Raw genomic sequence first — 13,900 nt, forward strand, 5'->3', positions numbered from 1 at the left:
TGGAGGCCTTTAAGTCTTCCTTTGCCAACGCCCCCTTCGATGGTTCCTCCCTTTTTGGACCTAAGGTAAATGGCACTTTGACTCGCTGCGAGCAGGAGGGTAAGACTTTAACTGCCGTAGGGGCCCGGTTTTCCACTCCCTTCAGACCTTATCCCAAGGCTCGAAGAGGAGGGAAAATGTGGTTCCGTAAGTCTCAAAAGCCTTACTCGTCGGAGCAGAGTGATTCCCCTTCTAAACGCAGAGGAAGGGGAAATTTTTCAGGGAGACGCCGTCCCAGAGGCGGCGGAGGCCCCCGCAACACTGGAGACCGCGAGTCCTTTCGTGGCTCCTCCTCCTTCCAGCATCCCTGAAGGAGTGCCCGACTGTGCAGCTCCGGAGCCAGTCGGGGGTCGTTTTTCGAGGCATCTAAAGGCATGGGAAAGTATCACTCAGGACCAATGGGTGCTCCGAATTATCGCCGGAGGTTACACCATTCCCTTCTCTCAACCTCCCCCACCATCCCAAAGAATCCTGGACCCGCTACCCAGTCAATGGGATCTAGCAGCCATCGAAATTTCAAAGCTGCTTCAAAAAGGAGTCATCCAACCTGTCCCCACAGATCAGGGACTTACTCAAGATTCTTTTTGGTACCAAAAAAGACCGGGAACTTGAGGCCCATTTTGGATCTCAGCAGGCTAAACCGATCAGTGAAAAAGTCCAAATTCCCGATGGTCACCTTACAAACCATTCTCCCGCTTCTGGAGAAGGGTGTTTGGATGTGCTCCATAGATCTCAAGGACGCCTATTATCACATTCTGATAGATCAGGCATCGAGGAGACACTTGCGCTTCAGCCTAGGGGACAGTCATTTCCAGTTCCGTGCACTGCCCTTTGGTCTCACCACAGCCCCCAGGGTGTTCACCAAATGTTTGGCAGTGGTGACTGCTCACTTGAGAAGTCTAGGATTCCAGGTGTTTCCATACCTAGACGACTGGCTCCTAACTGCCACCTCAAGGCATCTACTCTTAAAGACTCTAGCAGCCACTATCTCCCTAGGCAACTCCTTAGGAATCACCTTCAATTGGACAAAATCCGTATTGCTGCCATCACAGCGTATTCTGTTTATTGGTGCAGAAATAGACTCAAGGCAGATGCGAGTCTATCTTCCTGCGGAAAGGATAGCAACATTGCAGTCTCAGGTTCGGGCGTTACTCCTCGGACGTCGCGCTCCAGCGAGAATGGTCCTGCAGCTGTTAGGTTCCATGTCAGCCACCATTCTTCTCATCCCCTTGGCAAGGTTGCATATGAGGATACTCCAGTGGCTCCTCTCAGTCCAGTGGTCTTATCAAGACCTCCCCCTCAGTCACTACATATTGATCACAGAGACATGCAAACAGGATCTTCATTGGTGGCTTCTTTCCTCCAACCTGGATCAGGGGCGACCCTTCGTTCCCCCATCCCCTTCTGCCACGTTGACTATGGATGCCTCCCAGACAGGGTGGGGGGGGCATTATCTGGACAGGTCGGTCCAAGGCACGTGGCACTCCGACGAGAATCTTCTCCACATCAATATTTTGGAAATGAGGGCGCTGCTTTTAACGTTGCAAGCACTGCACGATCACCTCCCCCGGGGGACGATTGCCATTCAGTCTGACAACATATCGGTAGTCTGGTACTTGAACAAGCAAGGAGGAACCAGGTCTTATCCCCTTTGCAGAGAGGCCATGAAGGTATGGGATTGGGCGATTGCTATCAAACGCTTTCTGGTGGCAACGCACATTCCGGGGACATCCAATGTGGTAGCCGACAGACTAAGCAGGACTATTCTCTCCCCTCACGAATGGTCCTTGAATCACAAAGTGGTAACACAAATTTTCACGAGATGGGGAGTTCCATGTTGCGATCTTTTCGCAACTCCCCTCAACGCAAAATGCCAGCAGTTCTTCTCTCTCATTCCAGTCCCAGGGGAGATGCCCAAGGATGCTCTGGTCCAACCTTGGCCCTCCGGTCTACTATATGCTTTTACACCGGTTCCCCTTCTCCCCAAGATGATTCAGAAGGCAATTTGCTTGGGAAGCAAAGTGATTCTAATCGCCCCATACTGGCCTCGTCAAGTTTGGTTCCCCTTTCTTCGCAAGTATGCATTGGACGGTCCCTGGTTCCTGGACCAAGTTCCGGACTTCTTGACGCATCAGTCAGGACAGCTCCATCAGTCCCTACATTCATTGAAGCTAGCAGCTTGGCTACTCCTCTTCCGACCATAGTTAGGAGCCATTTTTTTGACCCTGAAGTCTTGCATATTTTGTCCTCGGCCCACAAGACTTCTACTAAAAAGATGTATAGCAGTAAATGGAAGAGGTTTGCTATTTGGGCCCAACTCCGAGGATTAGACCCTATGACAGCTTCGGTGTCAGAGGTTCTGAAGTTTTTAACTTCCCTGTTCAACCAGGGTTGTTCGGTGTCTACCATCAAAGTTCAGTTAACAGCTATTTCCAATTTTCACGAGAACGTAGAACCACCTTTAATGAGCAATAAGTTGTGCAAAGCTTTTATTAAAGGAGCTTGGCTTCTACGGCCCCCTATATCTCATCCCGCACCACCATGGGACCTTAACGTAGTGCTAGGCGCATTAACCGCACCTCCCTTTGAGCTGGCAGCAACCTGTGACTTGAAATTTCTTTCTTGGAAGACTGCCCTTCTAGTTGCTATCACATCAGCCAGGCGAGTTTCAGAACTTCAAGCCTTATGTGTCAAACCACCATACCTGGTATTTCACAAGGATAGAGTATCTCTTAGACCAAACCCATCCTTCATACCAAAGGTTTGTTCTAACTTTTGTTTGCAACAATCACTAGAATTACCAGTTTTTTTCCCTACGTATACAAACAGAGCTGAGTATACCTTTCACAGCCTAGATGTGCACAGACAATTACGTTTCTATTTGGATAGGACACACCAAGCACGAAAATCAGATCAACTGTCTTTTTCGGACAATAAATTGGGCAAAGCCGTCACGAAAGTCACTATTGCCAAGTGGATCAGAGACTGTATCAGTCATATTTATCGCATTTTAAATAAGGAGCTTACAATTCCAGTGAAAGCTCATTCTACCAGGGCTATGGCCACTTCGGCAGCCTTTCATTCCAAGCTCTCTATTAATGACATCTGTGCGGCTGCCACGTGGTCTTCTCTACACACCTTTATTTCTCACTACAAATTGGATGTGGCATCTAGGGGTCGAGCTTCCTTCGGTTCCACGGTTCTCTGGACCGTTTTCCAATGAGCCACCCAGGAATTAGGTGCTAGGGACGCTGTCCCATCTGTAGAGAATGTAGGCGAGATAGGATCACATTACATCTTTTAGTTATGTACTTACCATAACTTTAGATGTATGGGATCCATCTCACCTACATTCCTAATAACCCACCCTCCTTCCCCCTGCCTTGGAGGCCAGAAGAGACCGGACGGTCCGAATACAACTGTTTTCCTCTCTAGAAACACCTGGCAATCTTATAACAACAGTCTGTGTGTGTACATGTGTGCGGACAAACAAGATCTGGGGAAGCAGTAGTGGTGCATCTTGGGATATGAGGTAACTCAGCCAATAAGAGACTTTGTGCTATTGTATAGCGTGCCGAGTCAGAGCCGAGGATCGGCTCTGAACCCATCTGTAGAGAATGTTGGCGAGATGGATCCCATACATCTAAAGTTATGGTAAGTACATAACTAAAAGTTTTCAAGCATTGCACAAAGTGTGGCCATGAATTATCATCTGCGGATGGCCACACTCTGTGTTTTGTGCATGGGCGTTGCCCATCTGAGTGTGGACTGCAGCATATGTGCGGGCTTCAACCCCCACGCCTTTAAAGATAGGAAGGCCAAGTTGGCCCTCAAAGGCCTTCTTCCCCCTTCAGAATCTGTTTCCTCATCTCCAGCTTCAGTCACAGCGGCTGCTGTGGCCGCCTCTCCTTCCTCTGGCTTCTCCTCTCTCCCAGGCTCGGACTCAACCTCCTGTAACAAAGCCTGTGGTAGCAGAGCAGAAAAGGGGTAGAGAGAGTTGAAAGTGAGGGAAAAGAGAAAGAGGTCTCCGGACCTCACTTCACCTACAAAGACACCACGGATCTGTGACTCCGATCTCCGAGGTTCTCCCCGGAGCTGAAGGAGGCACATTCAGCTTCTCGGGCTTTGGTGCCTCGACCCACCAGGTCAGAGTCCATGATCTTGTCGAGGTCCACCCAGCCCTTGTCGGACATTGATCTAGATAAAATGATGAGGAGATTTAGCCATACTCTGATCCAGATGGGGGTCTTGCCAGCCCCCCTCCCTCAGGAGGGGGGAGATTGCTTCCCTTTTTCTAACCTATATCTCCTTCTCCAATCCGACCTTCGGGTTTGGAGTATTCGGATCTAAGGTTGGCCTTGGTCCAGGGGTCGGCGCTGAAAGTACCTCCTTCCTTGACGCCAACAGCTGCCTGGAACATTTCAGATCTGACCAGCTCAGCTCTGAGCCGCTCTTGGAGCCGGAGCTTGGGTGTCGGATCCAAGGAAGTGGAACCTTTTTCTTTGGCTCTGACTTTATCGGGTCAGTTTCCCTCCCTCGGAGCTCCATCCACATTGGGCCAGGCTCCGATTCTCTCATTGGACCTGGGGAGATCAGCCTCCTTATTGGTTTCTCAGGAGGTTCACTCCCCTTCAGCATTCGTGGTAGAATGGGTTCTCTCCGCTGGATCGAGACCCCTGACTGGCCCCTTGGACTCCACCCAGATGCCCTCGGCTCTGTCTATGTTCCCCATTGTTTTACCAGAGGGACAGCCCATGCTCTAAGATCCCCAGATGGTCTCCCCCCCCCCCCCGAGGAACAAGTGGCTTGCAAGCTCCCAGAGAGACTCACTGGAGAGGTACCTCGCAAAAGCATACGTGCAAGAGGAGGCACTTGGACTCCCTCGAGTCCCTCTCTGAGGACACAGGCTTGGATGATGGAGAAAGTTCCCCTAGGTCACCTCCCGAGGTTGTCTCCTTTGGAGACATCATGGAAATCCTATGCCAACAGGGAGACTGGTCTACCCCCAAACCTTCTTTTGATGAGTCCGTGTTCCTAGAGGCTTTTGGCATAGACCCATCTACTTCCTGGGTGTTCCCACTCACAGATCCTTTGGTGGATCTGATCACCTCACAGGCATGGAAGGAACTGGACACCATGGAACCTATCCCAAAAAGACCAGATAAGATCTTAAGCCCCCCCCCCCCATAGACAGACAAGCATGGAACAAGGGCTCCCCCATAGATGCCATGGTGGTAGCAGCAGCCACTAAGAAGGAACTTGCTCAGGAGAGTTCTCAGTCCATTCTCCTGACCAAGAGTCATGGAAGATGGACTGCCTAGGGATGCGGGTTTAAGCTTCAGCTACCTTTTCGATTAGGGTGCTGAACTACATGGCCCATGTCATCAGACTCCATTGTGACTTGGTAAAGGAGCTCTCCCAAACCAGGGATTATTTCCTGACTCTTCCCCTGCATTTGGGGATCACAATCAACGCATACAGATCTCTCCTAGATCGTGTGTAAGTGATAGCCTACATTGGTGCCAGGATAGATGCTCTTCATTGCAAAATCTTCCTGACCTCGGAGAGACTTCAAAACTTGAGGATGTATGTCTCCCTGATCTACAACTCTCATCTCCCAATGGCGGAATTGGTATTGAGGGCCTTAGGCTCGATGGCGGCGACCATAACTCTTCTCCCATGTGCTCGGTTACACATGAGAATTCTACAGTGGACTCTAGCTGTACAGTCATCCCTGTTGGAACTGCCATTGACATTCCCAATTCAACTCAGTTGAGTCTGTCAGTCATTCCTCATATGGTGGATGTGCTCTCTGGACATTTTGGAAGGACGACCTTTTGTTCCAGCCCTGGCCCAAGCCACAGTGACCAAGGATGCCTCCCAACTCTGATGGGGGGACATTGTTTGGGCAAGACAGTCCAAGGCCTGTGGTCCCCCATGGAGACCAGCTTGCACATTAATGTCCTAGAGATGAGGGAGGTCCTTCTAGCATTGCAGGCCCTTCATGCCTTTCTTCCTCTGGGGATGATTGCTATTCAGTCATACAACATGTCAGTGGTCTGGTATATCAACAAACAGGGAGGGACCAGATCTTAACCCCTTTGTCGCGAGGCCATGAGAATGTGAGAATGGGCGATTTCCACTGTCACTTTCTCATCACAACGCACATTCTGGGACGGTCCAACATCCTAGCGGACAGGCTAAGTCGGACCATTCTGATGCTTTACGAGTGGTCTCTGAATCTGTCAGTAGTAGAACAGATCTTCAGCAAGTGGGGTCAACCTTGCTGCTATCTCTTTGCATCTCCTTCCAATGCGAAGTGCAGCAAGTTATTTGCTCTGAACCCCCTTTTGAGGGAGTCCCCCAGAGACGCTGTAGTTTATGCTTGGTCTTCTGTATGCATACCCGCCAGTACCTCTCATTCCAATGTTTCTAAAGAAAGGTAGTCAACTGGGAAGCAAAGTGATCCTCATTGCCCCATTCTGGCCTCACCAGATATGGTTTCCCTTCCTTTGGTCTCACCTTCTGGCTCCGTCTTGGATCCTAGATCCCATTCAGGATCTAATTTCACACCCTTCGGGAGTACCTCATCTGAATCTGGACAGCCTGAAGCTCAAACCTTGGCTGCTCCAGTTCCTGTGATTGCTAGGACTCCTGGAATTATCCTTCTCAGATCTATTTTGTTGACTGCTTATAAGTCTTCGACCTGGAAAGTTTATCACAGCAAGTGGAAACGTTTTTGCCTTTGGGCCTCTCAAAGGAGTTTAGACCCTTTCACGGCTCCTATTTCCGCCATTCTTGATTTTCCAACTGATATTTTTCAGCACGGAGCTAGTTCTTCTACGGCTGCCATATCTCATTTTCATGTGGGCGAGAATTCTGCCTCTTTAGCCTTTTACAGACTGTGTAAAGCCTTTATCAAAGGCACCTTTTTGTTACGCCCCCCCCCCCCCGGTCAAAGATCCTGTTCCACCATGGGACATTACTATGGTTCTTTAAGCTTTGGTCGCTCCGCCTTTTGAGTATCCGCAACTGCAGATCTGAAATTTTTGTCTTGGAAAACAGCCTTTCTGGTGGCTACTACCTCTGCAAAAAGGGTTTCAGAATTACAGGCCTTGTCCATCAAAATTCCTTACATGATTTTTCACAAAGATAGGGTTTCCCTTTGAACCAATCCAGCCTTTCTTCCTAAGGTAGCATCACCAGTCAATATCAATCAGGCCATCAATTTTCCTGTGTTTTTTCCTAATTTTACTAACAAGATGGAATACAAACTCCACATGTTGGATGTTTATAGACGGTTACGATTCTATTTACACAGGAAAAAAAAATTCCGTAAATCTGATCAATTGTTTGTATCCTTCTATAAACCCTTTTTGGGGAACCTATCTCCAAGGTCACTATAGCTAGAAGGATTTCTTCATGCATCCTGCAGGTCTATAAGGACAGAGGCATGTCTACTCCAGGTCAGGTGAAAGCTCATTTCACTAGGTCCATGGCTATATCTGTGTCTTTTTGGTCTAGAGTGTCCTTGGATGATTTGTTCTGCAGCTACTTGGTCCTCATCTCATACGTTTATTTCGCATTGCAAATTGGATTTGACTTCCAAAAGGAGAGCATCCTTTGGTTCCGCGGTGCTCCGGAATATCCGTCCATGAGGTCCTCCCAGGAGTTTAGTAGCTGGGTACTCTGTCCCACAGGTTGAAGATCTAATGAAGTAAATTACTTCAGATAAAAAAGTTATGTACTCACCATAACATTCCATCTGAGTAGTTATACTTCATTTGTCTTCAACCATCCCTCCCTCCTTCCCCCGGACCTTGGCATATGATCAGTCTACCGGCTGCAGTGTAGGTGACAAGAAAATCTTTCAAGTTGGGTTATCAGTATAAGGTTCCCCAAACTCGATCTGGGGATGGGAGGCAGTGGAGGTGTATTGTGGGTAAGGGGAGGAGTTTGGAGCTCGGAGCTGATGCTAGAAAAAGTTGCCGGCTCGGATCTGTAGCCTACAGGTTGAAGACAATTGAAGTATAACTACTCCGATGGAACGTTATGGTGAGTACATAACTTATTTTTTCTAAATTCTTGCATATTATCACAGTAATCCCTTATTTTCCACTTAGCATTCTGCAGTTGATCCTCTTGTTCTGTGAGATTCCAGCATTTGCCAGTCCTTCTAAATAATTCTTGTTGCTTCTTAACCATAGCCCCGTTTTAAATGCCACCTTAATTTTATCCCACTCCCTAGCTATATTTTCAGAAGAAATTTCTATTTTCTGTTCTAGCTCCTGAATAATTTCCACTTCCCAATCCATAAATTCCTCATTTTTCAACAGATAGGTGGGAAAGCACCAGTGTCTCATTTATATTTCATTACCTTGTGTTTTTATTTTAGTTCTTGTTGATGCATGATCTGAAATAGTTATTGGATGCTCGTCAAGACATTCAATTAAATGCACATGTTCTTGTGAAATGTAAATTCTTTATGCCTAGCCCAGTTTTTATATCTTGGGGAATAATATATTAATTCACTCCAAACTTGTATTACTGAATTCACATCTTCCATGCCAAATATTTTCATAACTTTCTTAAAAATCTGCCTTCCTTTGTTATGTTTATTGCTGTTTATTTATTTATCATTTGTTTACCAGGGTAGTCTGACTGGACGACTAGTGTTCGTTTTCAGTGGAGTCCTGGGGAGAAAAGCTCCATGCTGTTACAGAATAATGATTAATACATGCAGGTACAGAATAAAGAGTAAGAGCCATGGTGAAATTAATATATGGTTTAGTAGTAAATCGCTGAGGCTATGGTGTCCAGGCTCCTGGGTTTAAGACTTGCAAGGGTTGATTATTTAGGTTGGGAGGGTGGCCTAATGGTTAAGATGTTTGGCTTGCAAGCACAAGGTGCAGGGTTTGAGTCTCACAAGGGATAATTGGCTAGGCTTAAAATGGCTCTCAAGGGCAGTTAGCTTAGTACTAATCTATGAACCTATATATATACTTTCCTTTTTGTCCCCCCCCCCCACACACAAATCCTCACTGCTGCAAATCAAGTTCCAGTCCCCACCTATGAGTAAAATTCCTTGCTGAAAACTGATAATTTCTCCCAGAATTTTCTTCAACTCCATTATAGCAGCTTTAGGTGGAATATAAATAGATGCTGTTGTTGCTCTTCTCTCGTCAGTTGCCCATTAGCACTACAAATCTGCCATCAGCTCGACTGAAGAAAGTCCAGCTATACTCTGTTGCATACCACCTACTCAGAGGTGATCTCTGCCTGACATACAAGGCCATGTCCAACCCAGAATTGATGGACATGCTCCACCTAAACAAAACCATATCCCCTTGAGCCACACACTCCAGGGATCTAAACCTCACCACAACAATAAATAGGATGTGCTGGAGGGATAGATTCCTTTCCCAGAGACTTCCCATGCTCTGGAACAAGATTCCAATCTACATTAGGCAGAGCTCCTCGCTAACCCACTTCAAGAGAAACCTTGACGAGTGGATGAGAAACAGAAAGCTTACCCCAGGAATCACTTCAATGGCTCTGCTGGACAGAGGCACAGGGAACTAATTCAAGGGGGCGGCGAAAGCCAACACATTCCGGCTAGGCTTATAAATGCCTTCGGGCAGATAGCCTAGTACCTACCTATAAAACCTATTATCTTTTTTATCCTCTTCTATCGCTATTGGAGCTGCTCTTGCAATTAACACAAGTACTCCTCTTTTTCTTTGACCCAGGTATTCTGCTGAAAAACCATCTTGAAAAACCTTTCTTTATCAAATTCACATGTTTAGTTCTTTCTTTGTATGTCTCCTGTAACTTATTTGCACGCAACATTTTTTGATATAGTGCACTACTTTTTCTTTGTATTTATCTGTGAGACTGTTCTAAAGACATTACAGTGTAATATTCCAAAGGTTGTTCACAAATTCCCACGAGTCATGAAGAACATGTGAAAAGTCATTGAACAACTTAAGCTTCCGATCAACACATTTTGCAAAGGGCTCAGTAATAGCCTTTGGCAGCAACTGTGGGTCTTGATGGTGGATTAGACAAGTTTGAATGAATCTTAGGAATTCCAAAAATTTTTGGAGTAATAGGAAATTGAACTTTAAGGAAACTGAATAAATCAAAAGAAATATTGTTGAACAACAAAAGCTCATCTACAAACACATTATTAGCTCAATAAGCAGTTTTGATCTCATTCACAGACGCAACTTGGCACACAGACTCATCTGCCAACAATGAAGGCATTTTACTAGTATAATCCTTAAGTTCCATGATGACCAAGCACCCTCCCTTATCTGGTTTTACACACCTTGTATTTCCATTTAAAGTAATATTATTGAGAATAAGTTTGTTTTCTTTCATAAGATTATAAAATTTGTTTCCTCTTAGCTACATTCCAATTGATGGGCTTTTTAAGGGTGTGTGTGTGAGCTAAGGTTTTTAAATGTTCTTGCTTCATTTGCATGTTTTTTATCATTCTGAAGATGTCTGTTTTTAAAATGGACAAAAGTGCTAAACCATCTTCAGTAAAGCTTATTCTTCGAGTCACTCTGCTACCTGGTCGTTTGTTTTTGGAAACTACTGTTTTGATACGTTTTCCTTTGTGTAGGACCTTCCATGTCAAATATTTTCCTATATTTCTTCAGAAATCTACCATGTTTTGTAAGTTTCTTTTGTAGGACCCCTGATATATCCTCAGTATTGCAAACCACATTCCAGTCAACACTCGTAAATAAATAATTCATGTTGAAAGCTTATTATTTCTTCCAAGATCCTTTTTAATTTCCATAATACCAATTTTTGGTGAAACATAAATACATTCCAGCATAATCCTCCCCCCTTGTCAGTATCCCCTTATTGCAACAAATCTAACAACATTATCTATTTTCCTCTTGTATCACTACTGGAGTCACTATAGCAGTCGTTATTCTTTCCATTGCCCCAGTATTTTACTGAATGTCCACTCTGATATCATTTCTTTGCCAAAGTCAAATGTTCATTTCTATCCAGATGTGTCTCCTACAGCATTTCCATTTGCACCATACATTTGTTAATATAATTCAATACTCATTGCTTTTTGTCCATTCCCTGGTAATATTTACAGTGTGTCCTATACGACAGAAAGCTGCTGTTCCTGCCTACTGTACATGACAGCGTCTTTGAAGATTAATTTCCAACTTGCAGCTTACATGCACTTACTAATGTTTGTCATTATATGGTGGCATGTAGTTTTTAACAAGTAAAGCTGATGGGTGGTGTACGTCATTTTTAGTTCTAGCTGCCACTTGAGTGGCTGTACAAGGTGTGACCTGTCTTACTGCTTTTAAAGTTGTTAGCTGGTTTTACCTGCAGTACCATGGTGACTGTAGTGTCTGTGGCAGTGTAGGCTTTGCGTAGTTATAATGGGAAGTCTGTACTTAATTTTAGTTCAACAAGCTTCTTCTTGCTGTAATACTTGTTTTTCTTTTTAATTTTGGAGCTTAGCTGACATTTGTATATTCTGTGTGTGCTATATTCATCATGTATTATATATGAAATGGGTGTACAGAGCTGGACTGCTTTACCAGCAGTTAGTGGTACCACAGTCTATTGTTAATTGCTTGCAGTTTTACCATGATGCTTTCAGATATGGTACTGTCACGAGTTGCATTTGGAGGGGGGGGGGGGGTTACATGCTGCACATTATTTTATTTTAATTTATTTGGAATAAAGCACTGATCACAAGTGACCAGTATCATTCTCAGCCATCTTCAGCTATGGATGAGAATTAGGCTACATAATCTTTGTTATCAGTGCATATCGCCCAAGAAGGAAGGATTTAGCTGTGGCATTCTTGAACATTAAGATTAAAACTCAAGTATCTATAGTTAAAGAAAAGTAAGACACATATATTAAAAAAAGTTTAGTTATTTTGCTAGCATTCATTACCAAACCACTCTTGTTACACATTCATTTTTTTTCGCATGACCTGTGCAAGTCAGTTTGTAAATCAGGCAAAAATGACTCTCAGAGCACTCTTTGCGTTATGCTAGTACAGTTTTTTCAAGGGAAATTGAATGTCGAGGTATGGAAGTGCCCTTAGTGTGACTTGCAATTTGATTGATGTATTTGCTGATTTGGTCATGTGCCAGCATTTTTCTTGAGAACCATTTGCATTTGGTAAACCTTAAGTACGGTATGCTAGAAAATCAACTGCTCATAAACTAGTACCCAAGCTCCACAAAGGATGTGCATGCATGAAATAAAGTGCTTTTTATACTGGGGGGTAAAATGCTTGTAGTGATAATGATGATAAACATTTAGGATCATGTTAGTTGAATCTACTGCAGGTTTTAGATAAATCAGAGTTGTGGGACTTGTAGGACATTTCATACAGTTTTCTTTTTTCTTGATTGATTTTCATGTTTGCCATTTTTTGCCACCTTCTGACCTCTGCAATACCTATGCAGTAAGTGTTTTTTTCTCTTTGTCTCTTAGGTTGAATCTACTCAGAGTATGATCAGAATTTTGGGGTTATCTGCTACACTGCCCAATTACTTAGATGTAGCTACATTTCTTCATGTGAATCCTTACATTGGTCTTTTTTACTTCGATGGACGATTTCGACCAGTCCCTCTTGGACAAACCTTTGTTGGAATTAAGGCAACAAATAAGGTAAATAAACATTGTGCATGAAGGTGCATTTTAGTCTCTCTCTCTCTCTCTATATATATATATATATATATATATATATATATATACACATATATATATATATACACACACACACACACATATACATATGAATTAATTATATATATATATATATATATATATACACACACACACACATATACATATGAATTGATTACATATATATATATATATATATATATATATATATATATATGTAATATGTGTGTGTGTGTGTGTGTGTGTGTTGACAATGTACCTTGTTTATTTAGTTTGTTTGCCAGGGTGTTAAACTGGTCACAATAAATAATTTGTAAGCACAGCCCAAGAACACGTTCATTGATGGGAAAGTCATTGTAGCAGTAATTTATAACTTTTGGGTTTACTCACCAAAGTTGTTGCAGTTCTGGCAATTTGTCCCCATAATTTTGTAGTCCCCCAGAAAAGGCCACTGCTGATCTGTTGCCACTGTGTGATATGGATAGCTGGTATAGTGTATATCCCATGTAAGTAGATTTCTCATGTGTCCAGATCAGTTTATCTTTTCACTTCAGAATAGTCATTTGGTTATGTTTTTGCTTTAGTGATCATTGAGCCTTAAATCTTAGCTCTTATTTTTAGCATAAGGAAGGCCTCACCATCTGAACTTTCTCTGCCTCTTGTATTGTGCTTTGAAAAGCTAATGGTCTAACCATCTAAATGTATTAATACATACACTTGTAGTAGACACATTTCTCAAACTTTTACTGTAAATGGTTATTTTGTCTAGAATATGTTGTGTATGATGCTTGTACACATTTCTAAAATTAAAGTAACGCTGCCAAACTAAAATATAAAACACTGACAATAATGCTTGTATTTGCTTTTTTAAGTTCCCACATCATAAGTACAAAAAAACCCCATCAGATGTCCAAAAACAAGCCACCTGTGCTGGTTCAAGCAGTTTTAAAAATGAAATAGTCAACACCAGCACGGGTCTTTCATTGAAAGTAACACACACTCACACAACTTCTGTTGGAACTGTCCACTTCTACAAAGGCTACTAAATTTGTTATTGACATCCCAGCAGATGTCATTCAATCAAGTTGTGAAGAAGATCATTGATAAGCCTATTTGACTACAGTATTCCACAAGGAAATTAAAATAAAAAGACTAACATTAACAGTCA

At 43.6% G+C, this 13,900-nt stretch overlaps 1 protein-coding gene across 1 annotated transcript in view; it reads left to right on the plus strand.

The window, feature by feature from the left end:
• Positions 1 to 13,900, plus strand: part of ASCC3 (activating signal cointegrator 1 complex subunit 3) — a 4,485,173-nt gene that overhangs the window by 2,025,802 nt on the left and 2,445,471 nt on the right. The window contains exon 10 of the mRNA XM_044069284.1: positions 12,538 to 12,714. Within this exon, the coding sequence (XP_043925219.1) occupies positions 12,538 to 12,714 (177 nt within the window). The remainder of the gene's footprint in view (positions 1 to 12,537; positions 12,715 to 13,900) is intronic.

This window comes from Protopterus annectens, chromosome 1.part0, assembly GCF_019279795.1.
Source record: "Protopterus annectens isolate FY-2018-M chromosome 1.part0, PAN1.0, whole genome shotgun sequence".
Taxonomy (NCBI): domain Eukaryota; kingdom Metazoa; phylum Chordata; order Ceratodontiformes; family Protopteridae; genus Protopterus; species Protopterus annectens.